Source organism: Vanrija pseudolonga, chromosome 2 (assembly GCF_020906515.1).
Source record: "Vanrija pseudolonga chromosome 2, complete sequence".
Classification (NCBI taxonomy): domain Eukaryota; kingdom Fungi; phylum Basidiomycota; class Tremellomycetes; order Trichosporonales; family Trichosporonaceae; genus Vanrija; species Vanrija pseudolonga.
The window spans coordinates 4180204-4207625 of record NC_085850.1 but is presented as its reverse complement, the minus strand read 5'-3'; the positions used below and the strand labels follow the sequence as shown (position 1 = coordinate 4207625).

The 27422-nt window shown below is 61.5% G+C and overlaps 12 protein-coding genes across 12 annotated transcripts; 10 read left to right on the top strand and 2 right to left on the bottom strand.

Moving 5' to 3' along the window:
* The first annotated feature begins 486 nt into the window (after positions 1 to 486).
* Positions 487 to 3389, top strand: RDS2_0 (Regulator of drug sensitivity 2). Its single transcript, XM_062769911.1, has 5 exons — positions 487 to 898; positions 1089 to 1108; positions 1152 to 1213; positions 1276 to 2437; positions 2903 to 3389. Exons 1-5 carry the CDS (start codon positions 850 to 852, stop codon positions 3164 to 3166), a joined length of 1557 nt encoding a protein of 518 aa, XP_062625895.1. The 5' UTR covers positions 487 to 849; the 3' UTR covers positions 3167 to 3389.
* A 2432-nt stretch (positions 3390 to 5821) lies between these two features.
* praI (4-hydroxybenzoate 3-monooxygenase (NAD(P)H)) lies at positions 5822 to 7039 on the top strand (the record flags this gene model as incomplete). The annotated part of the gene is made up of 1 exon (XM_062769910.1): positions 5822 to 7039. One exon carries the CDS (start codon positions 5822 to 5824, stop codon positions 7037 to 7039), a length of 1218 nt encoding a protein of 405 aa, XP_062625894.1.
* Positions 7040 to 7370: 331 nt separating this feature from the next.
* On the bottom strand, positions 7371 to 8957 carry OpS4_1 (FAD-dependent monooxygenase OpS4; the record flags this gene model as incomplete). The annotated part of the gene is made up of 5 exons (XM_062769909.1): positions 8861 to 8957; positions 8608 to 8819; positions 8222 to 8545; positions 8035 to 8165; positions 7371 to 7979 (listed from the first exon to the last, which is right to left on the bottom strand). Exons 1-5 carry the CDS (start codon positions 8893 to 8895, stop codon positions 7371 to 7373), a joined length of 1311 nt encoding a protein of 436 aa, XP_062625893.1. The 5' UTR covers positions 8896 to 8957.
* Positions 8958 to 9523: 566 nt separating this feature from the next.
* Positions 9524 to 10886, bottom strand: tfdFI (Maleylacetate reductase 1). The gene is made up of 2 exons (XM_062769908.1): positions 10495 to 10886; positions 9524 to 10440 (listed from the first exon to the last, which is right to left on the bottom strand). The coding sequence occupies exons 1-2, from the start codon at positions 10683 to 10685 to the stop codon at positions 9555 to 9557; spliced, it is 1077 nt and encodes a 358-aa protein (XP_062625892.1). The 5' UTR covers positions 10686 to 10886; the 3' UTR covers positions 9524 to 9554.
* Positions 10887 to 11034: 148 nt separating this feature from the next.
* Positions 11035 to 12476, top strand: npcC (Hydroxyquinol 1,2-dioxygenase). Its single transcript, XM_062769907.1, has 4 exons — positions 11035 to 11359; positions 11415 to 11581; positions 11628 to 11808; positions 11864 to 12476. The coding sequence occupies exons 1-4, from the start codon at positions 11279 to 11281 to the stop codon at positions 12449 to 12451; spliced, it is 1017 nt and encodes a 338-aa protein (XP_062625891.1). The 5' UTR covers positions 11035 to 11278; the 3' UTR covers positions 12452 to 12476.
* A 1428-nt stretch (positions 12477 to 13904) lies between these two features.
* On the top strand, positions 13905 to 18100 carry LOC62_02G003373 (uncharacterized protein; the record flags this gene model as incomplete). The annotated part of the gene is made up of 10 exons (XM_062769906.1): positions 13905 to 13980; positions 14017 to 14091; positions 14131 to 14211; positions 14247 to 14396; positions 14437 to 14520; positions 14557 to 14640; positions 14676 to 14951; positions 14985 to 15968; positions 16006 to 17334; positions 17370 to 18100. The coding sequence occupies 10 exons, from the start codon at positions 13905 to 13907 to the stop codon at positions 18098 to 18100; spliced, it is 3870 nt and encodes a 1289-aa protein (XP_062625890.1).
* A 417-nt stretch (positions 18101 to 18517) lies between these two features.
* LOC62_02G003372 (uncharacterized protein) lies at positions 18518 to 19027 on the top strand (the record flags this gene model as incomplete). Its single annotated transcript, XM_062769905.1, has 2 exons — positions 18518 to 18554; positions 18600 to 19027. 2 exons carry the CDS (start codon positions 18518 to 18520, stop codon positions 19025 to 19027), a joined length of 465 nt encoding a protein of 154 aa, XP_062625889.1.
* Positions 19028 to 19402: 375 nt separating this feature from the next.
* Positions 19403 to 20081, top strand: LOC62_02G003371 (uncharacterized protein; the record flags this gene model as incomplete). The annotated part of the gene is made up of 3 exons (XM_062769904.1): positions 19403 to 19433; positions 19474 to 19541; positions 19584 to 20081. The coding sequence occupies 3 exons, from the start codon at positions 19403 to 19405 to the stop codon at positions 20079 to 20081; spliced, it is 597 nt and encodes a 198-aa protein (XP_062625888.1).
* Positions 20082 to 20418: 337 nt separating this feature from the next.
* Positions 20419 to 20904, top strand: LOC62_02G003370 (uncharacterized protein; the record flags this gene model as incomplete). Its single annotated transcript, XM_062769903.1, has 1 exon — positions 20419 to 20904. One exon carries the CDS (start codon positions 20419 to 20421, stop codon positions 20902 to 20904), a length of 486 nt encoding a protein of 161 aa, XP_062625887.1.
* Positions 20905 to 21927: 1023 nt separating this feature from the next.
* On the top strand, positions 21928 to 23060 carry LOC62_02G003369 (uncharacterized protein; the record flags this gene model as incomplete). Its single annotated transcript, XM_062769902.1, has 4 exons — positions 21928 to 21985; positions 22028 to 22162; positions 22207 to 22841; positions 22902 to 23060. 4 exons carry the CDS (start codon positions 21928 to 21930, stop codon positions 23058 to 23060), a joined length of 987 nt encoding a protein of 328 aa, XP_062625886.1.
* A 1262-nt stretch (positions 23061 to 24322) lies between these two features.
* LOC62_02G003368 (uncharacterized protein) lies at positions 24323 to 25278 on the top strand (the record flags this gene model as incomplete). The annotated part of the gene is made up of 2 exons (XM_062769901.1): positions 24323 to 24365; positions 24401 to 25278. 2 exons carry the CDS (start codon positions 24323 to 24325, stop codon positions 25276 to 25278), a joined length of 921 nt encoding a protein of 306 aa, XP_062625885.1.
* A 249-nt stretch (positions 25279 to 25527) lies between these two features.
* On the top strand, positions 25528 to 26747 carry LOC62_02G003367 (uncharacterized protein; the record flags this gene model as incomplete). Its single annotated transcript, XM_062769900.1, has 4 exons — positions 25528 to 25558; positions 25596 to 25893; positions 26159 to 26286; positions 26323 to 26747. The coding sequence occupies 4 exons, from the start codon at positions 25528 to 25530 to the stop codon at positions 26745 to 26747; spliced, it is 882 nt and encodes a 293-aa protein (XP_062625884.1).
* Between the last annotated feature and the right edge of the window lie 675 nt (positions 26748 to 27422).

Below are 27422 nucleotides of genomic sequence, written 5' to 3'. Positions count from 1 at the left end.
AAGCGCATGACCCACTGTATTTTGAGAGCACAAGACACGTGAACGTCACAGACCACCTGAACTCTGACTTGATGCTGCTGCATGCTCTTGGCTTTCTGGGGCCGGGGTCGTGCTCCTGCCTGCCTCTGTAGCCACGACGCTGCCTCGGCTGTTGCGCATATCAGATCGGATGCTATAACAGTGTGTCGACATTCGCCTCCCCCCAAAGGAAACATTCACGATCTGTTATTAGTGCGCGTATTGTTGACCGCCCTCTACTTTAGTTCCCCCGCGCTTCATCCATCCTTTAGATATCTTGTGACTTGCGGCTTCAACTCTCCGTGTGGAAGCCACCCCCGCCTCTCCTTTCCCCTCTTCCTCTTCTCTCACCTTCACCCATCACAACAAAGACACACACCATACTCGCCGCCCATCCATCGCAATAGTATATCGCTCAAGTCGACGGCCATCGCACATATCCCAATTTGCTCACGTCATCCACCACACCATCGTCATCATCCTTTGACCCCCCTCGTGGCTCGACAGTGGTGTGCCCCCACATAACGTAAGCCAGCAGAAACGGTATACAAAGCCAAACAAAGCCCCCGAACGCCCCGCAACCCCTGTCGCCCTGCCTACAACCCTTTGTTCCTTCCTTGCCCCTGCCCTGCCCAGTTTCCACACACTTTGTCTGCCTGCCCACCCCACCACTGTCTCCACTTCAACTTGCATCCATCCATTGTCGTTTTCAATCAACGTCTTTACCCGTCACCACCCGACTTGACCCTTGCAGCCGCAGTCCCAACCCGCCTCCACTTGCATTCCCCCCTGGCCAAGCACAAACCTCCTCCTCACGTTCAATCATCGCCCATGGCCATGTTCAAGTACCTCCAAGAGGACACGGGTAGGACCCAAAGCAGTGAGTTTTGACCCCAGCGATGCACACTGCGCACGCTCCATCTAATCGCGAACCCTGCTCATGCATACACACTTTACTTCAAACCCCGGCCGACCTGATACCCCACCCTTGTTCCCACGTCCCCTTCGGTAAACTCTGGTGATTCCATGGAACCACACATCCCCACGACCACGTCATGTCGTATGCACAGAGAAAACGAAGTGCCAGAGAGTAGGTGCGCTATGCATAGCACCAAGCTCACCCCCGCCCCCAGGCATGCAAGTTTTGCCGAAAAAGTCATACCACCTGCGAGGACACGCGCCCGTGTCAACGATGGTTAGTAATTCCCCGCCCCAGCAAGCCAGTAAACCAGCCGCCGCAGCGCGCTAACCGAACAGCATCAAACGGGACATTGCCAACCTATGCCTGGCGGATGAGGCGGAGCAGCTGGCAGAGCAGGCCGAACAGCAAGCTCAGCGCGCAAGCATGAGCGGCGGGCCATCAGCTCCACCAGACGGCATGTCTAGGCGCCCCTCGATCCCCGCCAAGCGACGAACGAGCTACGGCCGGTCAGGAGAGGAGGAAGGACCAACGCACAAGGCGCACGCGAGTGGAAGTGGGCGCACCCCCTCGCCATCCTCCAACCCTTCCAACCCATCGCTGAGCGGCAGCGGACGGATGAACGTTGTTCCTCTCCCGGCTATGATGCCGCCCGGTGAGGGCTACAGGCACATGTCCTTTGACGACGGCAGCGGCGCACCGCCCGTGCCCGGCGCACCGCCAATCGAGCGGCCCATGGGGTGGTACGACCCGCAGTTCCAAGGCCTGCAGAAGATGCCCGACATGGGGACATCTCCAACCTCGGCCCCGACGCCAGAGTTGACGTGGTCGGCGCTCGTCGAAGGGATGCTGCACAACCAGAACCCAGCTGCCGCCGCCGCCGCAGCTGCGGCTGCGGGCTTCCCTCCCGGCGTCGGTCCCCAGACACCAGGCTTCTCGAGCTGGCTCGAAGCCAACAGCGCCGCCGCGGGCGTACGCAGCGCCGGTGTGCCTGTTCCGAACGGACGTATCCCCAACGGTGGCGTCGACTACCACCAGCCCATCGACTTTGTCAACCCGGCTCTGGGCTCTGCGGTCGCGTCGTCCCCGTCGCACCCCGATTTCCGGGCCACCCACACTCCGTCGTCAGTCTCGCCAGGTGACGTGATGGACGCAGCAGCAATCATGCCCTACAACTACACGTATGCGTACTCGCGTCTGCGGACGTGGGCAAACGAGCAGTCGGACCCGACACTCCAGGCGCGCGTCGCCAATGCGACAAATCAGTTCAAGGCAGTGCTCCACGGCGTGCTCTCCCAGCTGGGAGATGACCAGATTGTCGCCATCGAGGCCCAGTTCTTGACATATGTTCGTGGATGGCTCACAATGGCCGACATGATCCCCACGCCAGCAATGGTCTTCCGCCGAACGGGCGAAATCATGGGCGTCAACCAGCGCATGTGCCGGCTGCTCGAACTACAGCCCAGCCAGCTCAGGACGGGCAAGGTTACGATTTACCATGTGAGTAAGAGCGCGCGCGGGGCGGCGGGCTGGGAGCCGAGGGGCAGGGTGGCAGTGGGCAGAAAGTGAGATCCGCGGCGGGCGGACGGAGGCGAGGCACCTTCCGCGCAAGACAACCAGGTTCAGGTTTCAGAGCGGCGGCCTCCCCTCGATGTGCACTGCGCGGGCCTGAGAGTTGGTCACCTTCGCTACGATCCCACCTGCTCCACGCTGGCAGAATCTTGCGCGGATGGGAAAGGGCGAATGAGGCGGGGTTGGCATGTGGCTACGCCTCTGCGCGACTCCGAAAACAGATGAAGCGGAGTTAAGGCCCAGTCTAAGCACTGCGAAAGAAGGAGCGCGTGCCTCTGCCCGCCCCCAGATTTCATCGCTTCTACTTCGCGTTCGCTTCCACATGTCCCCGCATTGTAGCCGCCAACGGCATTGTAGAACACGCACCCATTATAACCTCGCTAATCTGTCCAGGTGCTCGACGCGAGCTCGTTCACGCGCTACTGGGAAGACTATGCCGCACAGGTTCTCCAGAACATGGTCGATCGCTCCACATTCGACGTCACTCTTCCTGTCGCCTTGCTCCGGAGCGGTTCCCCGGAACTGACCCACATCATGTCGTCGCAAATTGTGTTCGACTCGTTTGGGCTCCCAATGATTGTCACTGCCGTTCTATCGCCAATGTCGCTCCCTCCTCGGGATCCACCCGTTCAAGCAGTCGACGTGCCAGTCAACTAGCGGCGAGGAGGGGAGATGGCCACTTGGAGCGCAGCAGCAGGGAGTGAGCGAAGGGAGGCGGTATCGCCCTCGTCAATGTAACAGTTTCTTCCTCGTCAAGTACAGAACACGATTCATGTAGCTCAGCGAGAGACCCGGATATCAGACCGAATACAGTTGTACTTTTCTTTCTTCTCTATTGCACAGGAATGTAGATCTCGGCCGTGCCATGCCAGCTTTGGACTAGGGACGACGACGTCCGCTATCTGGGCGGAGGTGACCACTCGCCATCTGCCACAGTGTGGGTATCGCATTCCCAGGTATTCCAGCGCATCATTTGGGTCGTGTTGGCGGTTCCGGACACGATTCCCACCACACCCTGTCCATTCCCAGCAGCGGCGAGGGCAAGGGTCGACGAGATGCGATTGGATGGGTGCGGAAGTGGCTGTTCCTTTGTGCAATTGGCCCTGTAACCGCCCCTTGCGCATCAGTTCCCCGCCTGCGTCGTGCTCTGCCACCGTGTGGGCGTGGTGGAGCGCCTGCATGGCCCCCAGATTTTTTTTGACGCCTCTCTCTGACAGGAGACTGACGACAACTCGTGGCAGAAAAGGATGGTATAGGCAGAACGCCTAGAAGATCGCCCTGCCGTAGCCAGCGCGCTCTCTTCTGTCGGCGTGGCTTGTGTGCGCCGCCCGGGTGCGCCACCAGCGCCTGGTGCTTCCGCTCTGCTGCTGCACGCTTCCCCACTTTCCTGCCCTGCCACGTATGGCTGGTTCCTGTTGCGTTTTGTGTGGGCACGATCATCCGCAGGTCATGGCGTCGTCCCTGCTCTTGTCGATAACGCGCTGGTTGCACTGCTCGCTCGCTCGGGACAGGGCACGGCGCATAGAGGTTATACCTTCCAGCTGAGGAGACGGCTGGACCGTGTAAATCTGCTTCTTGCAGTGTTTGGCTTGAGAAGGAAGGCCAGTGGGCCAGCTGGGAGCCCAGGCTGCCTGCCCTCTCGGTCCCACGTCTTGACGAGTGGAAGCTTCACGCATCACGGCCCGGCACTCGATTGGGACCTTGGCCAATAGCTCCCGCTCGGGCCGAGCAGCTCGTGCGTCGTGTTGCTTCTCTTGGCGTGCGGCCTCTCACTCTCGGCTGTGCAAGCAGCGAGCCCGACGAAATACTGGCAAGGCGTGCGACCGACACGCTGACACCGGGCGACGAGGTGCCGAGAGCAAAAGCAAAAGGCAACGCTCCGTGAAACCTTGTCACCGAGCGACCCTGGAACCCACCGGGGCCGGGGAATCGGCACGAGGGGAGAGGACTGGATATCTATGAATCACTCGGAAACAACCAAGTTGCAAGTGGGCATATTAACCGTCGCCATCATCAAGTACCTGCGGTGACCATGCTCATTCAACTGCCACAGCACGCACACCGGACCGAGTTGCTCAGAACATTCCTGCATGGCCCATATCAAGTGCCACTTGCGCAGCATGGAAGCAAGGTTCACATACCGCGCTTTAGCGTCCGTCGGCTGGTTGCTGGCTAACTCGCCCACTGGCTCGCTGGCGGGGTCGCTCGTTCGCTCGTTCGCTCGTTCGCGCGCTCTCTCCGGTCCAGGCCCTGGCGTGCACGCTCTTTGGCCCACACTTGCAAGCCCCAACCTGCAAGCCGCTGGAGGGACGGAAAGCGGGTTGTCAGTGTTGTGTGGTCGCAAAGCGATCGTAACCGAATTGCACAGACTCCACATGCTGGTTGGGCTGGTGACTACCGAATGGGAAAGGAAAGTCAAATAAACACCGAGCAAGCGACGACCAAGAGCCAGCCAGCCGGACCGTGTCAAGCGCATACCGCCGCAGATCAGAACCAACATATTCCACATACGTCAGAGGCGTGGGCGGGTAGTGAGCGATCTGGCCTAACAAGCAGGAAAGCAAGCAAGTAAGCGACCTCCACACCACGCTTGCACGCTACATATCACATGGGGCGCGCGTGTGTGTGAGTGCAGTGCGGGTTTCTCGTTTCTCTGGCCAAACTCCCTGTCTCGACTGGCGTCACGATGCGATGCGCATTGCGCAGCAGCAGTCAGAGTTGACACGGTTCAAAGGGGGCGAACGAGCGGGGCGAGACCAAAACCTGCCCATATGACGCGCGCGAACTGGCTTCCTGATCGAGGGGGACGAGGAACAAGCGGGGATGCAGAATAATAAAGACCATTACCAGTAGGAGCATTGGAGCAGCAAGGAAGCACCATGGTCGTGCTCACGGGACTGGGGCCATGACGTTATCCGAAAAAGGTCCGCGGAATGTAAAAGCCACGCGAGGGGAACAGGGATACACGTGGCACTTGGCCACGTGGCGATTTGTTGTTGCTTCTGCCTGGCTCTCCGGCCACAAGTTGTCCGCGGCGCCGTGGCCATCGACGAAGTCACAAGCAACCACACATCTTCCCACTTGACCGACTTCCGACGCGACACGGTCGGCCGTGTACGTTCCGGCGGTTGTGGGCCGCCTACGCTCGCTCGCGTCCCGTGGCCCCGTAGACGCAGGGACGGCTTCACTCCGGGCCTCCGGGCGGTCGGTAGGTCAAGTCGGCTGCTGAGCGCTGCTCTGGCTGGGACTTGATATATCGATCGGGATCCGTCCTCGCCGTGTCCAACAATGGCCAGCAGTACCACCCACACAATGACCACATCCCAGTCCCCCGCACCTACCAAGACGACCGTTGGCATCCTGGGCGCTGGCCCGGCGGGCCTGCTGCTCGCGCGCCTGCTCTACGTCGCGGGCATCGAGTGCGTCCTCCTCGAGGCCAAGGACCGCGCGTACGTCGAGCACCGGCAGCGTGCTGGCATCCTAGAGCAGGGCACCGTCGACGCCCTGCGCGAGTGCGGCGCCGGCGCGCGCCTCGACAAGGAGGGCCTCGTGCACCACGGTATCGAGTTCCTCTTCGACAAGGAGCGCCATGCGATCGGCTTTCCCGAGCTCACGGGCGGGCGCACGGTCATGATCTACGCCCAGACCGAGGTGTGCAAGGACCTCATCGAGCTGCAGGTGTCCGCTGCGAGCGCTGGCGCACCACCCCTCTTGTTCGAGACGAGCGCGCTCGCCGTCGACGGCGCAAACTCGCCCAACCCATCTATCCGGTACAAGACCAAGGACGGCGCCGAGCACACCCTGTCGTGCGAGTACGTCGTCGGGTGTGACGGCTTCTGGGGCGTCGCGCGCGCCGCCATCCCCGAGGAGCTGAGCAAGAGCTACGAGCGGACGTACCCCTTCTCGTGGCTCGGTATCCTTGCCGACGTGCCCCCCTCCAACGAGGACCTGATCTACGCGCGCCACCCGCGCGGGTTCACGCTCTTGTCGATGCGCAGCAGCACCGTGTCGCGCAACTACATCCAGGTGCCGAACGACACGGACGCCAACGACTGGGCCGACGAGGAGATCTGGGACGAGATCGAGCGGCGTACCGAGACCAAGGACGGGTGGAAGGTCAAGCGCGGGCCGATCACGCAGAAGAGTGTCACCCCGATGCGGAGCTACGTGCACGAGCCGATGAGCTACGGGCGCCTCTTCCTCGCCGGCGACGCGGCGCACATCGTCCCTCCCACCGGAGCGAAGGGGCTCAACCTCGCCGTCGGCGACGTCATCACCTTCGCCAACGCGATCAAGCACAAGGTCGCGACCGGCAGCGAGGAGAAGCTCCAGAAGTACTCGGACAACTGCCTCCGCCGCGTCTGGCAGGCCGAGCGCTTCAGCTACGACATGACCAACATGCTCCACACCGACCCGAACGAGTCCGAGTTTGTCGACAAGCTCCAGATCGCACGGCTCACGCGCATCGTCACCAACAAGGCCGCGGCCACCGACACGGCCCAGGCGTACACTGGCTTCCCCCTTGACTAGGCATTGAGAGTGTTGTAGCAGTATCTCGGCAGCATGAATGGGTTTGGGCAGTGACGCGAGCACGAGCATGGGTGGCCGGGAGACAGGGGCCGAGAGGAGGACGTATGGCGGATGAGGGGAGCTGGGGTGCGACTTACAGGAGAGTGCACCTGAAGGGCCGACGTCCGGACAATGCCGCGCCGGACAGCTCTGTTGCCTGCAGCCGGGCAGCTTGACCTACCTGTTGTCCTGCCCACCACATGTGCACTTACCATCGTCTCCCTCCGGCTCACGCGACCCGGTGCTCCCCAAGCCGTAACAGTCACAACATATGCATTCCTAGTCGTACACACTACTTCTGCTCGGCAAACAGCTTGTCAAAGCTCGCCTCCGTCTCCTTGGCAATATCATAGTTGAACAGGATGTCGTGGACCTCGCGGCTGAGCATCTTGTCGGGGTTGGCGCTCTCGTCCGCGCTCGCAAACGCGGCGTTGCGCGCCTTCGCGTCGGCAGTATGCAGGCCCTTCGAGTTCTCCGCGGCCGTGTTGACGGCCCAGTCGGTGCGCGGCTTGCGGATAGTCTGGTACACCTCGAGGGCGCGGTGGATCTCGCTCTTGTCCTTGACCTTGGCGAGCACGATACCGAGGCACATTGCGTCCTCGACCGCCTGGGCCGCGCCTTGCGCGATGTGCGGCAGCGTCGGGTGGCACGCGTCGCCTACGAGCGCGGTGTTGTGGTCCACCCACTGCGCGATGGGCTTGTGCACGCGCAGCTTCCACTCGAGCACCTCGCCCTCTGGCACGAGCGAGAGCAGCTTCTGCACACGCGGGCAGAAGTCGTGGAACGTCTTGAGCATCTCCGTCTTGCTCCCCGCCGCGGTCCACGTGTCCGCCTGCACGAAGTGCCGGTCAGGCTGAGTCGTCGACATGTTGAACAGGTCGTGGCTGTCGATGGGGTAGGCCTAGGGGGTGTCAACAAGGGGGAGGGGGAGGCAAGGAAGTGAGTGAGCCACTTACAATGATGTGGCGCTTCTCGCCGATCCAGCGGTAAGACTCGGAGCCAGTGAAGAAGGGCACGAGGTCGGGGTCCTCCTTGATGGCCGAGCGGCGCACCATGATACGGTAGGCTGCCTGGCCGGTGTCCTCAACTAGGTGTGTGGTCAGCCTGGCTGGCTCTCTGTGGCTCGCTCGCCGCGCGACTCACCCTCATCCACAACTCCCTTGCGCGCCATCATCGCCTCGCGAGCCTTGCTCTTCACCCCGTCCGCGGCGATAATGACGTCGGCGTCCGTCCACACAGCCTTGCTGTCGTCCTTGTGCTTGCCCTTGACCTGGAAGCGGGTATTGTCAAAGTCGTACTTGGTGATGTAGTGTCCGAGGTGCAGCGTGACCACGCCGCTGCCCGTCGCGCCGTTCACGAGCCCGCGCTGCAGGGCGGCACGGTGCACAGTGGTGAAGGGCCAGCCGTACTCCTTCTGCATGTAGTCCTCGTAGCTGACCGTGGTGAGCACCTCGTCGGTCGAGCCGTCTACGTCGTCGTCAGCTCGCTCTCACACACTAGCGCTGCTTACGCGGCTCGCTCGAACTCACCCAGCACATGCGCCTTCTCAATCAACACGCCCTCCTTGCTCACGTCCCCCAGCACGCCCCACTTGTCAAGCACGCGCGCAAGGTTCGGGGGGATGTTGATCCCCGCGCCAACCTCGCCAATGTTGCTCGCGCTCTCCCACACGTGGATCGACTTGAAGCCTTGGCGCGCGCATGCTAGGGCAGTGCCCATGCCGCCCATTCCTGCGCCGATACTACCTTCGTCAGCTTGTCTCCCGCCCCCAACCCAACTCACATGTGGATGTTGAGCTCTGGTAGTCCCGGTGCCATGATGCTAGCTGCTGGTGATTCCAGGAGAGACGACAGCGACGCATGCAAGTATATCAAGTAGCCCTCACTCGCTAATGCATGGCCTATGCCTTGGTCAACTGACGACAAGGCGATCCGGTACGGCCGTTGCCCCGCATCCCCGCGCCGGCCGGCATACCGGAGTCCTTATGCCCGCGCTGGATCCAAGATAACCGCATATCGTCGGTCGGCAGTCGGCGCCGCCCAGTCGGCGCGGCAATTGCCCGGGGCTCAGCTTCGCTTGCCGCTCGCGAAGCCTATGCCCAGAGCAGCAGCAGCAGGTTTGGAATGCGGTCCTGGGTGATACTTGCGAGGTGGGAGCATTCAGCGGCCGTGGCGAGGAGCGGGTGGAGATGCGGGGCGCCGGGATACTTGGCCGCTACTGCTGATTCCGATTCCAATGGGCTCGGGATGCGTGCGTGCGTACGTGGGCGTGGGACGTCTAGCGAGTACTGGCTTAGCCTGGTGGCAAGCTAGGCAAGACGAAGACGCATCTCCCTCGAGGCAGGGGGAGGGAGATGGAGGAGGCAGGGGCCGCCGCCACGACGACCACCATCACCGCCAAGACGGGCCACCACGGATGACAATACTATGCGTGCAACGAAGACCACGCCCAGGTGCCAGTCTATGCATACAGGCCACTACATAATCGCCGGCGGGTTACCCTCCCAAGCATTCTCAAGCAGCGTGAGGAGCTTCTCGCGGTCGAGAGGCGCGGGATTGGGGTACTGGGCCTTGCTGGCGATGTCGGCGGCCTTTGCGAGGTCCTCCTTCTTCAGACCGAGCTCCTTGAGGCTCATGGGGGTGCCGAGCTTCTTCTCGAGGTTCCAGAACGCCGTGGGGGCCTTGTCGCTGCTCCCGATCGCGTGCTCAATCTTCTCCATCGCGCCCTTGGCCGCAGAGTAGTTGTACCCCATGGCATGGGGCAGGACGACGGTATGCGTCTCGGCGTGCGGGAGGCCAAAGGAGCCGCCGAGCGTGTGGCAGAGCTTGTGGTGCAGGCCCATGCCTACGTGCGCGAGGCAGACGCCCGCCGCCCAAGCGCCGCCGAGGGCATCGGCGCGTGCGTCGACGTCGGTCGGCGCGTCCTTGAGCTTGAGGAGGGCGTGGTAGATCTGCGTGATCCCCGACAGGCCGACGCCCTCGATGATCGGGTTGAGCGTGGCGCTGTACAGCGCCTCGACACAGTGCGCGAGCGCGTTGATGCCGGAGGGGAAGGTGAGGAACGCCGGCATGGTGAGGGTGAGGTCGACGTCGTACACGATCGTGTTGGGCAGGATCTTGGGGTCGCTCCGCGTCGTCTTGAGCCCATTGACCGTCTCGCCCAGCACGGGGGTGGCCTCGGACCCAGCGTAGGTCGTGGGCACGGCGACGTGCGGCCAGCCGGTGCGCACGGCCAGAGCCTTGGCCAGCCCGACCGTGCTCCCGCCGCCGAGGGAGACGAGCCCGTCGGCGTTGATGCTCTTCGCGTACGCGAGCGCCTTGGTCGTCACATCCTCCGGGGTGTGCATGACCGCGTCGACACAGCTGGAATGGCATGTCAGCGGGCGCGGCGCAAGCCAGGGAGGAGTCGTCACTTACATGCCCGCGACATTCGCTTCCCCGATAATGTCGCGCACCTCGTGCGCGAGCGCCATCTGCCGCTCATTGTCCTGAGTGATGAGGAGGACGCGCTTGCAGTTGAGCCGCTTGATCTCGTCGCCGACCTGCTTGAGCGTGCCCTGGCCGAAGATTGTGCGCGGGATGTGGGCTTCAAAAGTGAATGCACGCATTGTGGAGGAGGGGGCTTGTGGAGGTGGAGGGAGGGAGGGCAGGGAGGAGGTGGGGGGTGGAGGTTGACACTGAGAGTAATCGATAGTTATGGATACAAGTTGTCTCGTCAATGTCGCTAGCTACCTTGTTGTTCTTGTCTCTCTCTGCTCCCTGTCGCGTCGGCGCCCCTGCATCTGCGGCTGCTGCGGCTATATGCTCCCCCTTCTGAGAATGCTTAGACAATGGGAGCGGAGGAGCCGGCGATGACGGGCGGCATGTTGCCGTGCCGTGTGACGCAGGCAGGGGTGGAGGCCGACCGGCCGGCCATAACCCCTCCGACCCGACCTGCAGGCATCTGCCCGCCCACCCACCCAAGGTCTCACCCACTGGGAAGTATTGTTCAGCAAGCACTAAGCAGCAGCACACGCGCGCGCGCCTGACACCGGTCTAGACTTGCCGTAGCGCTAGCTGGGGGCCCAGAAACCTAACTCTGATGCGTACCATAACCGACTGCGCATCTGGACACCGCCGCTCATAAGAGACCGCAACCTGCTCGACGTTGTCGCTACACGTCTCCCCCACCCACACGACTGCCCACGACTCGCCGCTCACCATGCCAAAGCTCACGAACATCCCTCACCTTGGCAAGGCCGTCCAGGATGCGCTGGCGCTCGGTGCGCCGGATATCGACACGGTGGGTAGTGTTGTCGAGCTCTCCCCCTCGCGTTGATGACTGACCCCCCTCCCAGGACAACCTCCCCTCCATGTCCGACCTCAACGCAGACAACCTCACCGACCTGGTGCACCTCATCGACAGCAAGTGTCCCAACCCCCGCCAGAAGTTCCTCATGGACAAGCTGGTGCAGCACTTGCACGACTATGTCCGCGAGACGCAGCTCACGACCGAGGAGTGGATGTGAGTGGGCTGGCTTGGCGCAAAGGGCACAACTGACCCTCGCCAGGACGGCGATCAAGTTCCTCACGGCGACGGGACAGATCTGCACCGACCTCAGGCAAGAGTTCATCCTCCTCTCGGACGTCCTCGGCGTGTCGGCGCTCGTCGACGTCGTCAACCACCCCAAGCCCAAGGGCGCGACCGAGTCGACTGTCCTCGGACCATTCTTCGTCGAGGAGACACGCGAGGTGAGCCCACCCAGCCCACCGAGGACGTCGCTGCACCGCCGACTAACACTCCCAGATCAACAACGGTGACACGATCGCATCAGAGGGCAAGGGCGCGTACATGCTCGTCAAGGGCAGCGTGAAGAACCTGCGCGGCGAGCCCATCCCCAACTGTCTCATCGAGACGTGGGAGACAGACAACGACGGGTTCTACGACACGCAGTATGCCGAGTACGACGTCGACTGCCGCGGGCGCCTGCGTACCGACGCCAAGGGCGAGTACGTCTTCCGCGCCGTCCTGCCTGTCGCGTACCCGATCCCCAACGACGGCCCCGTCGGCAAGTGGCTGCGCTCGATGAACCGCCACGTGTTCCGCCCCGCACATCTGCACATGATGCTCCAGGCGCAGGGGTACGAGGAGCTCGTGACGAGCCTGTACTTCAAGGGCGACGTGTTCCTCACCTCGGACGCCGTGTTCGGCGTCAAGGGCTCCCTGGTCAAGGAGCCCACGGTGGTCACGGACGAGGCCGAGGCAAAGAAGTACGGCTTCAAGTCGGCGCCCTTCAACCTCGTCGAGCAGGACTTTGTCCTCCTTACAGAGGACGAGGCAAAGGCCGAGATGGCCAAGGCGCGCAAGGAGCGTGGTGTCGACGTCCCGGCGTAGGCTGTACCTGTAGCTGTAACATGTAACATGAATAGTTTTGACCAGTGCGGCGTCGTGCAGCGAGGTCCTTACTCCCTCTTGCTCTCTCTCCCCCGCATGCCCAAGATATGGCATGCATCCATGCATGCATTCCAACATGTCAACCGAAGCCCGCGGACCCCATCAACTTTTCGTCAAACCCCGTGGGGGGCTGGCGGCAAGAACCCGATCGCGTCGTCGGCACGTCCGACCTGCCAACAAATAGCCAGTTCCAGTGCTCGACTCCCAGCCACGAGCGGGCAAGCCAATGTGACGCGGCATGATTCATGCTTGCTCCACCTCGCTTGTGCCCTTGCTTGCCCACCTTGCGTTCGTTAGTGGCGTGGCAGTGCGGCGTTCTTTGTTGACACCGTCCTTCTGTGACGTCGCTGATCATGGGGGTGGCTTTGGGATGACACAGGTCTGGTGCAGCTCGCCCTCGTGCGCTATTGAGCTGGTGAGCTTGTGAGCTGGTGACCTTGTCAGACGGATGAAGATCAACCACGTGGCGTTCACGTGAGGCCAAGCATTAGTTGTCGCGCCAAGCCAAGGAGAGCCTGTCGCACCCTCCCATGTCGCGTGCTGGTTATAAGTGTCGCCATGTGCTCCGCTCCGCTCAGCCTCGTCCTCCCCGTCGATAAGGTACTGACACAGGTAGAGCGTGTAAGGTCAGCGTGTAGTCAACGGGGCTCTAGTCCCCCAAGCTGCCGGAGGCGACTCAGGTTGTCGATTCACCCTGGTGTCCACCTCGAGGCCATCGCCCTGCCCAGCCCTGCCAGGCTTGAGCTTCTGCTGGACTGCCGCTCACTTATGGAGACTCAAGAGCTACCGGGGAGGGCATTCGGGGCGAACGGCAACCTGGCTCACCGTAGGCCAACTACATGTATGGCTGACTGTAGAGCTACATTTGCGTAGTGTCTTGTCGCACGCCGAGGACACCGCGTCCGACTGGTGGATGGGCTCGAAGCGACAACCGAGGGAAGGGACCGTCGTGGTGCAAGAGCTCCCTCTGTGATACTGTCTACGTTTTGATCGTTCAAGTCATGATGAATTTGTCACTAACTCGCCAGTTGGCCACTATTAAACAGACAGATAACGAGAGAAGGTGCCAAGTCGTCGGCAACTCCCGCTCAAGCCGTGCCATCAACAACAAAATGTCCCCGTTTAGACAATCCTCCAGGCAGGAGTTTCCCGGCGTCATCTCGAGCAAGGAGCCCCTCACTCTCGCTCCTCGCTCAATGGCACCGCACCGCCTGCTGCCAGCGGACAACAAATTGACGTCACCCGCACGAGCCCACACACAATGCCACAACCGCCACACCCACACCCACACGGCCATGAGTTGGGCGACTCTGCTCGTGCCGGTGCGAGTCGGCGGCGCATGTTGCGTGTGTGACTCTGCACCTAACTCTCTTGACACTTCTCACCATCCATCATGGATATTGACAAGGACTTCCCTGCTCTCGGTCAGCACAAAGCTGCCATGGAGCAACAGACCCCCAAGGCCAAGCGTGAGTGCTCTCGTCGTCGTCCACGCTGACACGCAGCTACCAAGAAGAAGCCCGCCGCTCGTGGTGGTGCTGGTGACAGCGCCGCTGTCGACACCGGCAACCAGGCAGCTGGTGAGTCACACACACATGGGGACTGCTCACACCACCCAGCGACGACCTCGAACGTCGACGCCACCAACGACGGCGGCGCCAACGTGGCCGCCGCGCCGGTGACCAAGAACAAGCCAAGGAGTGGGTAAACTCATTGTTCTTCGCTGACTATGCAGCCCGCAAGGAGGCGGCGCCGGCATCGGCGCCGACGACGGCCGACGATGACCCCTACTTCAAGGAGGGCGGTGGCGAGTCCTCCGTCGCCGACGCCAGCGGCAGCGGCATCATCGAACCGCTCCTCCCGCGCACGTCGCGCACTCGCAACAGTGAGTGTCTTCCGACGTCTGTATCATCTAACACACACAGATCGCAAGGCCACCTCGCCCGCCCCCGAGGCGACCGCCGATCCCGCGGTTGCGGGTACTGTCCCCAAGCCCAAGACCGCCGCCAGTGAGTCCTTTGCGTCAACCTCCTCGCTGACCTCAGAGCGCGCCAAGCCCGGACCCAACAATGCCTACGCGCCGGGCGGCACAACCACTAACAGCGCCACTGCGGCGGCCTCGAAGTCGCGTAAGCGCTGCACGGTTGCCTCGCTAACAGCTTAGCCCCCAACACTCGCGCGCGCACCTCTGCTCCCGCTCCCCAGGCTACTGCTGTCACTTGGAACACTGATTGGAGCAATATTGTCGACGCCGCTGCCTCTGCCAAGGCTGCTGCTGGGGCTGGGAACACGGTTGCTGCCGCCAGTGGGAGCAACACTGCCGCCGCTGAAAGCACCGCTGCCGCCGCTGAAAGCACCGCTGCCGCCACTGTGGACACCGTTGTCTCTGCCGGGAGCACTGGTATCGCGCAGCCCACCAAGAAGCGTCTGTGCGGAAATGGTGAGTGTGTACAATGGGCCCAGCTGACACAAGATTGGCGCAAGCTCAAGGCCGAAAGGCTTCTCGCCGCTGGTATCGCCGACGACGGCACGCAACAGCCGGTTGACGACAATACGCCGCAGCCCGCGGTTGGCAAGGGCAAGGGCAAGGGCAAGGACAAGGCCAAGGCCAAGGACAAGGGCAAGGGCAAGGCTAAGGCCACTCCGAGCACCGCTGCTCCTGCTATCAATTCCACCGCGCAGGCTGCTGCTCCAGTCGACGATGATGGCGGGAATGCTCAAGTCAGCCAGCACGCCCCGTACGGTCAGCACGGGCAGCCCTCCCAGCACGATCAGTACCTCCCGTACGACCAGCACGCCGAGTTCCAGCACCCCCAGCTTGGCCAGCACCACCAGTACGCCGAGCATGTCCAGCTCCCCAAGCATGGCCTGCACGGTCGGCAACCCCAGCACCCCCAGCACCCCGAGCATGGTCAGCACCTCCAGTACCTCCAGCAAGGCCAGCACGCACAGTACGGTCAATACGGTCAGGACGGCCAGCACGGCCAATACGGTCAGCAAGGACCGCACCCGCAGCACCCCCAGTACGGCCAGCATGGCGAGCGAGGCCAGCACCCCCAGCATGGCTATGACCACCAGTACGCCGAGTACCTCCAGCATCCCCCGCAAGGCCAGCACAGCCAGCACGGCCAGCAGCTCCAGCACCCCCAGGAAGGCCAGTACGGCCAGCATGGCCATGCGATCCCGCCTCCACCCGACGACGATGTGGCGTACGCCATCTTCGCTGCCTCCAACGGCGGCCAGCTCAATGTCCCCGAGGAGAAGGTCGTCGAGTTCCTCGACCAGAACCCCGGCATGGAGGAGCTCATTTGGGGCCCTCGCTCGGATGGGCCAAGCACGGCCTCCGCCCCTCCTGCTGCTGGACCGCCGCTCGCAGCTGGCGAGGCGGAGGAGATGGCCGCGTACGTGAGCGCGCTCAACATCAACAACAACTTTGTCAATCACCCGGGTGGCATGAGTAAGTGCATCGTCTGAGTTCGTCTCGCTAATGCCAGATCCCTCCGCTTTCCACCCCGTTGGCAATGCTCGTCCCATTGGCTACGCTCCTCCCATTGGCCATGCTCCCCACATTGGCCGTGCTCCTCACGCTGGCCATGTTCCTCCTGTTGGCCATGGCCCTCACATGGCGTTGGGCCATGCCCCTCACGTCGCTACTGGCTTTGCCCCTCACATGGCCGCTGGCTTTGGCCCTCCCGTGGCCGCGACGCGCGCTCCTTACCATGTCGTGACCCCCAAGGATCAGCACGACCTCGGTGCGTCGCGTCTTTTCAACGTCCCTAAAAGGTCAGAGACCGTCACCAAGAATGCTCTCAGTCAGGACTGGGTTCAGCCGTCCATGGGGGTCACACACCAGACGGCGCTTGGTCCAACCACCTACATCGTTCGCGCGATGCCTGCCCAGGGCTCGGCCCACCGCCCCAACTTTGGCGGCCCGAGCGTGGCGCGTGGCACCTTCACCACCCCCCGTGTGGCGGCGAGCTCGTCGGTCGCCTCGCCAGCCGAGACTCCAATGGGCTCGGCCCACCGCACGAACTTTGGCGTCCCCAACGTGGCGCGTGCCACCCACAGCGTCTCCAGCGTGGCGGGGAGCTCGACAATCGCCTCGCCTGCCGAGACTCCCCTCATGACGCCCGCCATCGACTCGCGTGGTAGCACCATGAGCCCCACCATCGCCAGCCAGCCCGAGGAGGACGAGTTCAGTTGGGCGATCGACTACCCCGACCAGCCCAAGCCCGCGGACACCTCGCCGCCTGTCCCCCAGCAGAGCCACTCCAACTACTCGGCCACGTCGATTGGCCTTGGCCTCATGAACAACGCCGGCAACGACACCGGCTCGGCAGTTGACCGTGACTCGCTCATGATGGCGGCGGGGTTTGGTGGGGGTTCGGCTGAGGCCGCTGCGGGTACCACGACCTCGGCTCCTGCCGCCCAGCTGCCCACCGCCGTCGCGCCCAGCGCCATTTTTGGCATTCCCCGCCTCAACGCCCCGGCCATCAGTTGGACTGGCAACTTCAACGAGCAAAGCAGCGTGAACGGCCCTTCGGCGACGCAGGTGTACGACGCCAATGTCGGTGACGGTGCCACGGCCTCGCAGCCTGGCGCCCAGCAGCAGACCGCGGCCGCGCCCGACGCGGTTTTTCGGTTCATGGCCGGCGGCGCCCCGGCCACCAGTTCAACTGGTAACTTCAAGGACGAGGATCTCGTGAGCGAGACCTCGGCGCCCGTGCCCGACGCGAACCGCGTCGGCGCGAACTTCACGTCGCCTGCCACTACTGGCCAGACGACTACGGACCAGGCCAACCAGCTTGGCCCGGGTATCAATGGTACGTCTCACCTGCATGTTTCCTGCTAACCTCAGATACGCATATCGAGATCCACCCAACTGATGCTGAGGTTGCTGAGGTTCTCCGTGCCATGGAGCAGGTTATCGATGAGGTCCGTGCCAACTCGGGCGTCGCCTCGACTGTTCAGCAGAGCGGCAGTGGTGGAACCACTTCTAGCTGTGCGTTTGAGGCCGTCCATGGCCCTCCCGCTGGCTATGCCGCTCCTTCCAACCAGGCGGTTGGGACGGCACCAATGGCTTTTGCTACCCCAAGCGCCTCGGCGGCTCCCAACACCTCGGCTGGCAACAGCGCGACTAGCACCACCTCGAACGCAACGCATCGCTCGTCCCCCATCATTTTCCACGACATCGCGTTCCCGGATGCCTCGCCGCGCAACCTGTTCCTCCGCACCGGCCTCTACTTCCCGCCTGTCCGCGGCACCGAGATGGCGTTCGGCATCTTCTTCGCGACCTGGAGGCTGTTCCGCATGTTCTCCCACAACAACTGGCAGGAGTTCTTCACCGTTATGAGCGGCGAGCTTCCAGGCTACTCGCGCGACACGCTTTTCAAGGTCTCAATCGCCACGATCCAAGGTCACTACGTTTACAAGGGCTTCATGAAGGCGCATGACGAACTGTACCAGCAGGCGACGGGCCAGGCTCCCCGCAAGCCCATGTGCTTCCTTGCGTTCCACCACTACATTCTCTCGAACAAGTTCAACCCGCACGGATTCCCGCAGATGCCTCTTACTACTGCCCTGATCTAGTGCTATGACTCGTAGTTTCTCGCTTTATGCATTGAGTAGTTGACGATGAGCGGGGCTGCCTACACGCTGACCTCCAACTGAGTCCAGTACTGCGTTCCCCAGCCTTCTCGGGCGTTGCTGCCCCGGTTACGAGACAGCCGATGAACAGGCCTGCATGGCATACCTCATCCAGACCATGATACTGCACTGTGAGATCCACGTGGCACGTCTTGTCACCCATGCACCGCCCGTGAGGCGTCACATACACGATGTGTGTGCCACTGTGCCACACTCGTCCAACCAGCCCAGCCATGGCCTGCCCCACGCAGCGACGTGGCCGGCGCTGCCTGTGCCAACCCTAGCCCTGGGCACCGTGTGTACCATCTTGGCGCTTCATCCTCACTCACTCTCTTTCGTACTATCCACCACAAGGCAAAAATGGTCCAGCGCAACCAGAACCAGACCCCCGCCGTTGGTGAGTACAACCCCTCCTCGTGTTCTCCCTCTCTGACGGAGCTAGACGCGACCGAGAACATCGTTGTCACCACCACCCTCGGTGCCCCCACCACCGCGGGCGCCGACTCGAACAACACCCTCCTCAACGCCGGTGCCGAGACCACTCCCCCCGTCACCGGCCGCTCCGTCAAGGAGATCCGCCAGGCCACCTTCTCCCCCGAGATCTTCCTCGGCTGCGAGAAGGCGAACGAGGTCATCCACCAGACCCTCACCCGCGGCAACTGGGACGAGGTCAAGATGTTCCGCCGCGGCCAGATCAACACCCTCTCGGCCGAGGTGGCGTTCAAGATCAAGGAGGCCGAAACCAAGGGTTACGAGGTGTTCGTCGCGGCGATGGAGCTCAAGAACCCGGGCGCCGGCACCATGCGCCGCCGCGCCTTCAGCGGCGAGTTCTCGCTCTACCTCAAGATCGACGAGAACTACGTCGGCTAAGCGAGAGGCTTTGCTTTGCACTGCTTTCCAGTTGAATTAGGCTCGTGGTGGGGCCAGTATGCATTATGATTGTTGGCGCTGTGAGCTGCGGGCATGGGCGTGCGGTGCGGTTGGGTGGCGAGAGGCGGTGGGGGACTGACGGTGGCAACTCGCATCAGAGTCGTGTCACCCTGGCTGCTGCGGCGCTGGCTGCAATGGGGCAAGTGGGATCGTGGCTGGCGCCGAGGCACGCCATGGTCGTTTGAGCTTGTGTGTCAACAACATGGAGGAGGCGAGGTCGCTCGCCCCGACGCCGCACCGCAGCGTACCCCTTGTTGCCATTTGCCGTACCCCCAATGCACTTGTTACAACGTCGCTCACCTCACTCAAGCAACCATGTCCCAAAGTATTGGTCCCAACCGTCCCGGTAAGCCGTCCGATCTGCTCTGGGAAAGCTAACGTTGCAGGCGGGCCCACACAGTCCTTCTACCACTGGGGGAGCGGTAAGCTCACCACGACGCCCCAGGCGACCGCAGTGAGTGCACCAGATGTGGGGGCCAAACGCTGACTGTACCAGACGAGCAACTCCTTCAACACTTCCAGCGCCCTTTCTTCCCACCCGCCGGCGGCAGGCCCCTTCGAGGCCACTGTCCGCTACTCGGACGTCTCATTCAGAGACCACGTCATGTCCCGCTATGGCCACGCGCTCCTCGTCGGTCTCCAGTATGCAGACATGATGGTCGGCGACTCTTTTACCAACGCCGAATACGCCGAGCTCGAGGAGAAGTGGATGGGGAAGCGCGTTGGACTCTCTTGGGAGACGGCCAGCAAGCTGAACGAGATCATCAAGGAGGGGTACGAGTCTTACAAGACGTCAAACTTCGCCGCCAACTTCGCAAGCAACTCCCTCAACAAGCTCATGAACAAGAAGCCTCAGTGCACCCTGATGAGCTTCAAGGACTTTCGCTGGTGGTGCAACTCCTACATTGCCGCGAACGCCCATATCACCAAGGCTAATCGCGACCGCACTACGACCATCGCCTCGCGCGCATCGGGGGAGACAGTGGACCAGTAGAGCAGTGTAGTTCAGTCCATTTCCTCGCTGCCGTATGCAACACATTTTGCCCCAGTTGTGACGAGTAGCAGGCTTGTCTCTCGATCGCCGAGTCAGAGTTGGCTGGTTGTTGTGGTGGCCAAGAATACCGCCGTTTGTCCCTCCTTTCCCACATTCAAAAGGCGACAATTACACCCACCCTTCACTGTGTCTCCATTGCCCTTTCCGCCGTCACAAAGAACAAGCGCTCAGCTCGTCCTGGTAGGTTTCAACCCATTGAACCAGCTAACATTGAACCAGCTAACATCCAGCCGCAGCCAGCGCACCAAGGCACAAACACCCCAAGACACCCATCAAGATGGCCACCGGCGTCACCTCTTCGGTTCCCAACTCGGCGAGCGCGTCGCCCACCCGCCGCACGTACACCTTCCCTTCGCCGGAGCTCGACCGCGACACCGTGACCGCCGTCGTCCGCGCGTCGGTGGACTGCCCCGAACGGCTCTACAACAAGATCGGCTCGATGGCCGCTATGGTTAAAGGCGCGCTCTTTGTGTGGGAGAAGTTTGCGGCGGCGGGCCTCCCCATTGACCGCCCCACCGAAATCACGGATGCAGTCGTCGCCGCCTTTCGCGCCGGATACACCGTCTACTTCCGCCGCGCGGCGTGCGACACCACCGACGCCGCCATCGCCGCTACCGGATACCCCGCGTACCACCCCCTCCTCGATGCCGCTGAGTTCGGCGAATTCGCCCTCAAGACTCTCGAGTTCCTCGTGATGCCTCAGGCGAACGGCACCGCTCGCGTCGCCGCCGACACCGAGATTGTTGCGGGTGCTGCGGCGTAACGCCCATGTCGAGGCGGCAGGCTCCTTTGGGCCGCGGCTTGCACGTACCATGATGACTGTCCCCATGCATACACAATTTTACCCTGTTCCCTAACGACATTGGAGGCGGTGTGCGTGTGTGTTGACGGTCTTGAGGGCGGATCTGGTGCACCAATAATCCTGGGGCGAGGCTGGGTGCAGCGGGGGAGGCTGAGCCGTTGTGCCGGCTTCAACGTCCTGTTTCTGCCGCCCTCCACCTCCCCCTTGCCCCCGCACAATTTCTCTGTGAGCTAAGCTTACGATGCAAAACTAAATGCTCCGCTGCTTTGTTTCATATCCCCCGGCCGAGACAATGAGGAAGCACCGGGGTGGCCGGGAATGTGGCGCACGGCCGGCGCTGTCGGCGGCAGCGATTTGGCGAGGCCAATGCACTTTGTGCCTTCCCATCCATCCTCGCAACACTGCTTCTTTCGTCCATGCCTTGCCCCGCCTCGAGGCTCAAAGGATGGCCGGTGTGACGCTCGGTCGTAAGGCCGGTTGACGGCCCGCAGCCACCCTCTACCTCCTCGGAATTTCCTACCCAAGCCAATGACGGCATGTCACTCGGCACCGCCAACATCGTGCACACAACCACTGTGCCAGTCTAGCCAAATGTATGAGATGAGGACGGTGTGCGCCGTGTTTCCGACTGCCTCGGCCCTCGAGAAGCGACACCTCGTCCGCAGCTACACGCCGCCGCCACCCTCCCTTCATTATCATCCCACCTGCGCCCTCCTTTTGCTGCAGATCTCTGTCTCTCAGCGCGCAAGACGATGGCACCGCCGCCTGGTTCGATGTCACGACTGTGTGTGTCGGCGTTCCTTGCACCCTGTTCGTTGCCAGTGGGGACGTCTCCCCCATGGGCCGCACCTGGGGCCAGCTGTTGGGGGTATAATGCGAGCGACACGGCCCTCTCCATTTTGCCCCCCCGCGTCCCAACCGATCGCCAGTTACTACTACCACACCTTCGCACTCTTCCTTTCTTTGCACTCTCCCTCAGCAACAATGACCATCATCCCGGAGGCCCCCGTTGTCAGCATCAATGGCACCGCGAACGACGGTAGTGAGTGAAGCAACCTTCGAGGGATCCCCGCTAATCGTCTAGTTGACTCTGTCACCCGTGCCACCATTCAGGCCAAGATCATTGCTGCCGGGCACGAATCTCTCGTTGCTTCTCGCTTGGCCAAGAAGGCTGCCAACACGGCCCGTAAGAACATGATCAAGGAGGATGCTGCGAACGGTGAGTCCTTGGCTGTGGCCAGCGGGCCCCAACTGACATCCCAGCGTCCCTCTTCAACCACGAGAGCTCGGGCATTACACACGGGGACAACGAGTGGAACGGCAACACACCCCAGGAGCTGGCCTTTGCTCAGCTTGCCAACAACCACCCTGGCATCTGCGCCAACGTCAAGGAGGCCTTCTGCTCCCACCTGCATGCTGTCCAGGCGGCTGCCGCTATCACCCACCGCAACCTGAAGAAGACGGGCATTGACATCTTCGAGCTTGAGCGTCAGGCGGCCGCCCCCGGCGCTGTTATCAGTGCTGACGTCATGGCGACCATCGACAAGGCCTTCTGGAGCGGGTTCATGGAGTACCGTGGCAAGTTCAAGGATGCTGGTGGCATTCGCTCCCGCCGCCTCCGCCTCTCCGAGTACTACCTGTCGACGCTCGAGTTCATCTGGCCCATCCTCTACCCCCGCGAGATGATGGCAATTGACAAGAAGAAGAAGATTCCGCAGAAGGTACTCAAGATCAAGATGGCCGTCTTTAACACAAAGGGAGCACCCTGGTACCGCAGGACCGATGTTGAAATCGAGGTCGTGGGAGTGCCGCCCCCTTGGAAGCAGGGCATGCGTTGCGACGTGAGCCTCCGCCACCACCTTTGCAACCTTCTCATGGAGCACATGAAGTACCGCTCCGTGAGTGTCGGTCTAACCTGCCTCTCTGTCTGCGGACCACCGTACTGACTACCCTTCCAGCAGCCGGCCGCGCAGCCCGCCAAGCAGTCCATAGAGCAGTCAGACGCGCAGTCGGACGAGCACTCGGACGAGCACTCGGTCAATCCCTCGGGGGAGCACTCGGCCAATGCTCTCGGCCTCTACATCAGCGATGCGGCCGCCGACGTGGCCGGCGGCTAAACCGAGGCGCATCCAAGGTGAGCTGCCCTCGAGGGTCGCACGGAGGGCAACGCTTCGTTTGAATTCACTACTCTGTCACTGTAACATAGCTTAAAACTCTCTTCTGTTATGTCTAGTGCATGCATGTGACATTCCAGAGGACAATGACGTCGCTGATGCACTAAGAGCAACACCTACTGTACCTCGCTTATGTAGGTCGCATTGTGGCTGCTGATCCTCCAGGAAACAATGACGGCGTGCCATGTGAGACGCGTCTCAAACGGACCTCTCCTCCATTCACGAGGACTCGCTCCTGTGAACTGGACTGACAAGCGAGGAGTCTTCATGTGCGGGGGACCGAAGAGTCGCTTCCACATAACCAACGTCTCACCCTGATTGGCCTCCCCACTCCTCACCGCGGGAACCAAGACTCAATGGCCAAGAACAACCGCCACAAAGCATGTCGCACTGGTAGGTGCACCAGTGAAGAACTTCCTCGCTGACCGCCCAGGTACCGGACAGAAGAAGTCTGCCAACCCAGTCAGCGTGAAGGGCAGATCTCGACGACGACGTGCAGACCCTCGGGGACCGCTGGCCGCAAATCTAGACGGTATGACCGTGTACCTATTTCCCGAGCTTGGTGGTCCGATCTACCCGGCAATGCTTGATTCTCAGCGAGAAACCCTTATACAGGGGATCATTGCAACCTGGACAAGCATAATCGACCACAAAGGGGATCTCCGTCGCCTCCTGCTCAACCACCAGAGACCAATTACCATTGCCGAGAGCGACGCGAACATCTGTTTGGCGGTCAAATCGTACTATCTTGGTTATGGCTACTACTTCTTCGATTTAACGCGACGCCAGCAACCTGGTTCAGTCTTCACAGGTCTTACAGATCACGGTTTTGCCAAGACTGCCGGGTGGATCCTATTCTTGATTGCTTGGGCTCAGCTGGCTGCAGATCCCGTGCTGCTGTAATCACCTTTGCCTTCGTTTCACCATAGTGGCGCCCTGCACATGCTGCAGCAGACATGTAGCCATTGTTCTCCGTCCTCTTCCGCTGAGGGATAGACAGTTCGAGCAAAACGGTACGGTTCCTTCTGCTCGGGCTTAATGTGCTGTATTGATGACCATGGCAGCATGTCGATGTTTTGTCGCGTGCGCAGCGGGGTCCGTGCGAGTGCGAGTGTTTTGTCTCAACATTGATGATGGCGAGCCGTGGTGTCGCATTTGTATCTAACTGATCTCTTCTCTTGTCCACCCAACCACTGTCACCCAAAATGCCCAAAGCCATCCGTGCTGGTACTAAACGGTCAAGTAGCTGTAAGTTCTGACGGGCTTCTGAGTTGACCTTCCAGCTACACGAGACGAGGACTCGCAGGTATCGCCGATGTCGTCACCCAAGAAAACGCGCCAAGCCGCCACCCAATCCCAATCGGCTGTCGCGTCTTCTTCCACCCACCCGACGCCCGAAGGCCTAAACCTCCTAACGATCTACGTGAGCGACTCGGACGACGAGTCCACCCACCCGGGAGAACAGAGCGCTGCGGCTCCGAAGCCCAAGCCCAAGCCGACCGCCGAAACCCCCCTCACGGAGGGCATTTGGCGGGCTTGGACGCTCCTCGCCCGCCTTGGCACTCTCGAGGGTTTCGGGGACCCTTTCCAGCTTACTGTCGACGAGCTTGTCAAGGTTGTCATCGCTATCACCAGCGCATACCACACCTACCGAGGTCTTCTTCAGAAGCAGCGGAGGCCGAAAGAAGCCCTCACCTGCGACCAATTCTACGGCGAGGTGCAGCTTGTCTGGCACTACCAGAACAAGAAGACGACAGCGACAAAGAGCTTGGCCGACACCTTGCCTCCAATGCCCTTCCAACTTGGCGTTCATGACCTCTTCAACCCCGAACTGGTCGACGGTATCGGCGAGCTCTGTGAGGGCATGTTGGTGACAATGATGATGCTTGCCGATCTCGACGACTCGGTTATTGCACAGCTCGCGGCGCCGCCTCATCGGATTCACCACCGCCAGGACAGCATGGCCGCTCGCGGAGCCCGGCTCGTCGGCCACAACCACTACGTCGATCGATGGAACAAGACCAAGAAGGACCTTCCGGCACCCAAGGGCCTCGTTCCACTCACGTATCAAGTGTTCCGTGACATCAACAACCAAATGCTCATGCTTGGCACGAAGAAGGTTGATTCCAATGGCATCACCCTGCCTCCTCGCCGGTGGTGACGGGGTGAAGCTACTCGACGTCGCATGTTGTACCCATTACAATGGGGCATGATGTAGCGTTCTACATGCATTTCTTGCCAGACGTCGCACTCGGAACAATGCCACTTTGCACGGCATGTGACGACGACAAGGGGGGTGGAGGTGGGTGGAGGTGGCGGCGGTCGGCACACACGTCCAATCTGGTTACGCCCTGCTCTTTGTCTGTTTCTTCTCGCAGTTTCTTCATTTTCTCATTCACCCAAGCTGACAATGGTCAACGATAAGAACTACAACGGGTCTGGTAGGCTCCACCATTCCATGCCCCAGCTGACACTCAGGTCAACCCGCTGCCGCGAACACGACGCAGCCCCGCACCACGCCTTACGCCGCGACCACTCACATTTCGACCGGCATCCTGGCAGTCGACGACTACCTCAACAACAACGGCGAGGTGACTCCAGTCGGCATTATCTTCTCGCAAGATGATCTCAACAACGCTGTCAACCACGGATACACCGTCTACCGCATGGAGCTCGACCCCTACGACGACTGGCTTTCGTTTGAGCAGTTCGCGGACATGTACTACGACTGTGTTGAGGCTCAGGCTCAGGCTCAGTCTCAGGCTCAGTCTCAGTAGTGAGGTTCCATAGGACCTGGAAAAGCATGCTGTGATGTCAAGCATCCGGCAGCAATGGGTGGGAGTGGTGGTTTGTGTGCGAGGAGGCCCTGCTGAGCACCCCTCCGAGACCGCGGTGTGGGACACCGACGTCACATGAGAGCAAGGCGCGAGGGTGTAAAAACCTGACTGACACCCTCTTGTCTTTCTCTTCATCACCACTACCTCGCCATTCAACATGGCACGGATCAAGAAAACGGGTCGAGCGAAGCCACCTGTTGCCAGCACCCCCCCACAGCCAGATGAGGCACCCGTGGCCAACCGACCCCTGCTGCCAGCCAACAAGCCTCGAGTCCGAATCCGAATCCGCAACCGCAAGGCGACACCCAAGGTGCCAACGGGCCTGCCCTTCCGTGAGTGCCCATGCCTGAACAGGCGCTGACATGCAGCCCGGCGCTCCGACCCCCGCCCCGGTCCGTACATCTGCCAGCCGCACGAGTATCCCGCCCTCGAGGTCGCGATCCAGAAGGGCCTCTCCCGTACGCTCAAGGAGCTCAACCACATGATGTTCCAACACCCCCACCACCCTCTCTCCTCGCTTGAGTTCTGGGGCGCCATCGACGAGGGTTACGGTCTCTACCGCGCGCACGCGTCTGAGTTCTGGGACGGCCACGACCACCCCGTGCGCACCGGGTCCCCCGACATGTACATCACCGTCGACGACTTCTACGCCCGGTACTACCACAACGCTGCCGTCACAGCCATGAAGGTTGGTATCTCTCTCAACCTGATCTGCCCCGTGATACCTGCACCGTTTGTGCGGCTCCCGGCTGCCCCCGTCGCTCGCCCCATTTTCAAGACTTATCGCCGTTAGGACACTGCAGTCATTACGCATAATACATAGACATTCTATAGCCCCACAGGACAATGTTTCACATGTCACCCAAACCATACCACCCCAGTTCCATCGATGTAAGAATGACAATGTACCCGGCGTGAGTATACGGCGCCCTGCAGTGTGAATCGGGGAAGACTTGCCCGCTGCCCGATGACCCATCAAACCACACTCCTCTCCGTCTCGGCGTGTAGTTGGCCCTCGCAGCCATGTCATTCGCTTTATTCTAACCCTGATGTCGGCGTACCACCTGGCGGAGCGTGTCGCACACCGAGCACGCTGCACAACCTGCCAGGGGGTGCGGATGTCGCCGACAATCCTTGCGCGTGTGCACTCGCCCCGCCGCGAGGCCACAACATGCCCCAAAACACGCCGTTTCCTCAACTCACGCCTCCACGGTGCCCGCCTCGTGTTTCTCACGTACCACGCCGTGGCTGCAAGCCCACCGGCGAGGTAAACACGAAGCCGTCACGACGGCATGCGGCGAGCACGACACGACCCCGCCCGACCCTCTGATAGCGTGTAAAAGGCGCAACTCGCCCAAACACCCTTCTCCCTCCTCCCGCCATTCGTCCACTCTAACCACCAACCCGAACAAAACAGTGAGCCCTCCATCGACGCCCCCATCTGACCTCAGAGCCCCCAACCAACACT

What these genes read in the sequence shown, in the direction of transcription:
- RDS2_0 (XM_062769911.1), top strand. Translation starts at nt 850, where the DNA reads ATGGCCATGTTCAAGTACCTCCAAGAGGACACGGGTAGGACCCAAAGC. An exon ending in CACGGGTAGGACCCAAAGCA is followed by an intron (nt 899 to 1,088) that starts GTGAGTTTTGAC and finishes TCGTATGCACAG; the next exon opens with AGAAAACGAAGTGCCAGAGA. An exon ending in GCAAGGTTACGATTTACCAT is followed by an intron (nt 2,438 to 2,902) that starts GTGAGTAAGAGC and finishes TAATCTGTCCAG; the next exon opens with GTGCTCGACGCGAGCTCGTT.
- tfdFI (XM_062769908.1), bottom strand. Translation starts at nt 10,685, where the DNA reads ATGCGTGCATTCACTTTTGAAGCCCACATCCCGCGCACAATCTTCGGC. An exon ending in GAAGCGAATGTCGCGGGCAT is followed by an intron (nt 10,441 to 10,494) that starts GTAAGTGACGAC and finishes ATGCCATTCCAG; the next exon opens with CTGTGTCGACGCGGTCATGC.
- npcC (XM_062769907.1), top strand. Translation starts at nt 11,279, where the DNA reads ATGCCAAAGCTCACGAACATCCCTCACCTTGGCAAGGCCGTCCAGGAT. An exon ending in CTCACGACCGAGGAGTGGAT is followed by an intron (nt 11,582 to 11,627) that starts GTGAGTGGGCTG and finishes GACCCTCGCCAG; the next exon opens with GACGGCGATCAAGTTCCTCA. An exon ending in TCGTCGAGGAGACACGCGAG is followed by an intron (nt 11,809 to 11,863) that starts GTGAGCCCACCC and finishes TAACACTCCCAG; the next exon opens with ATCAACAACGGTGACACGAT.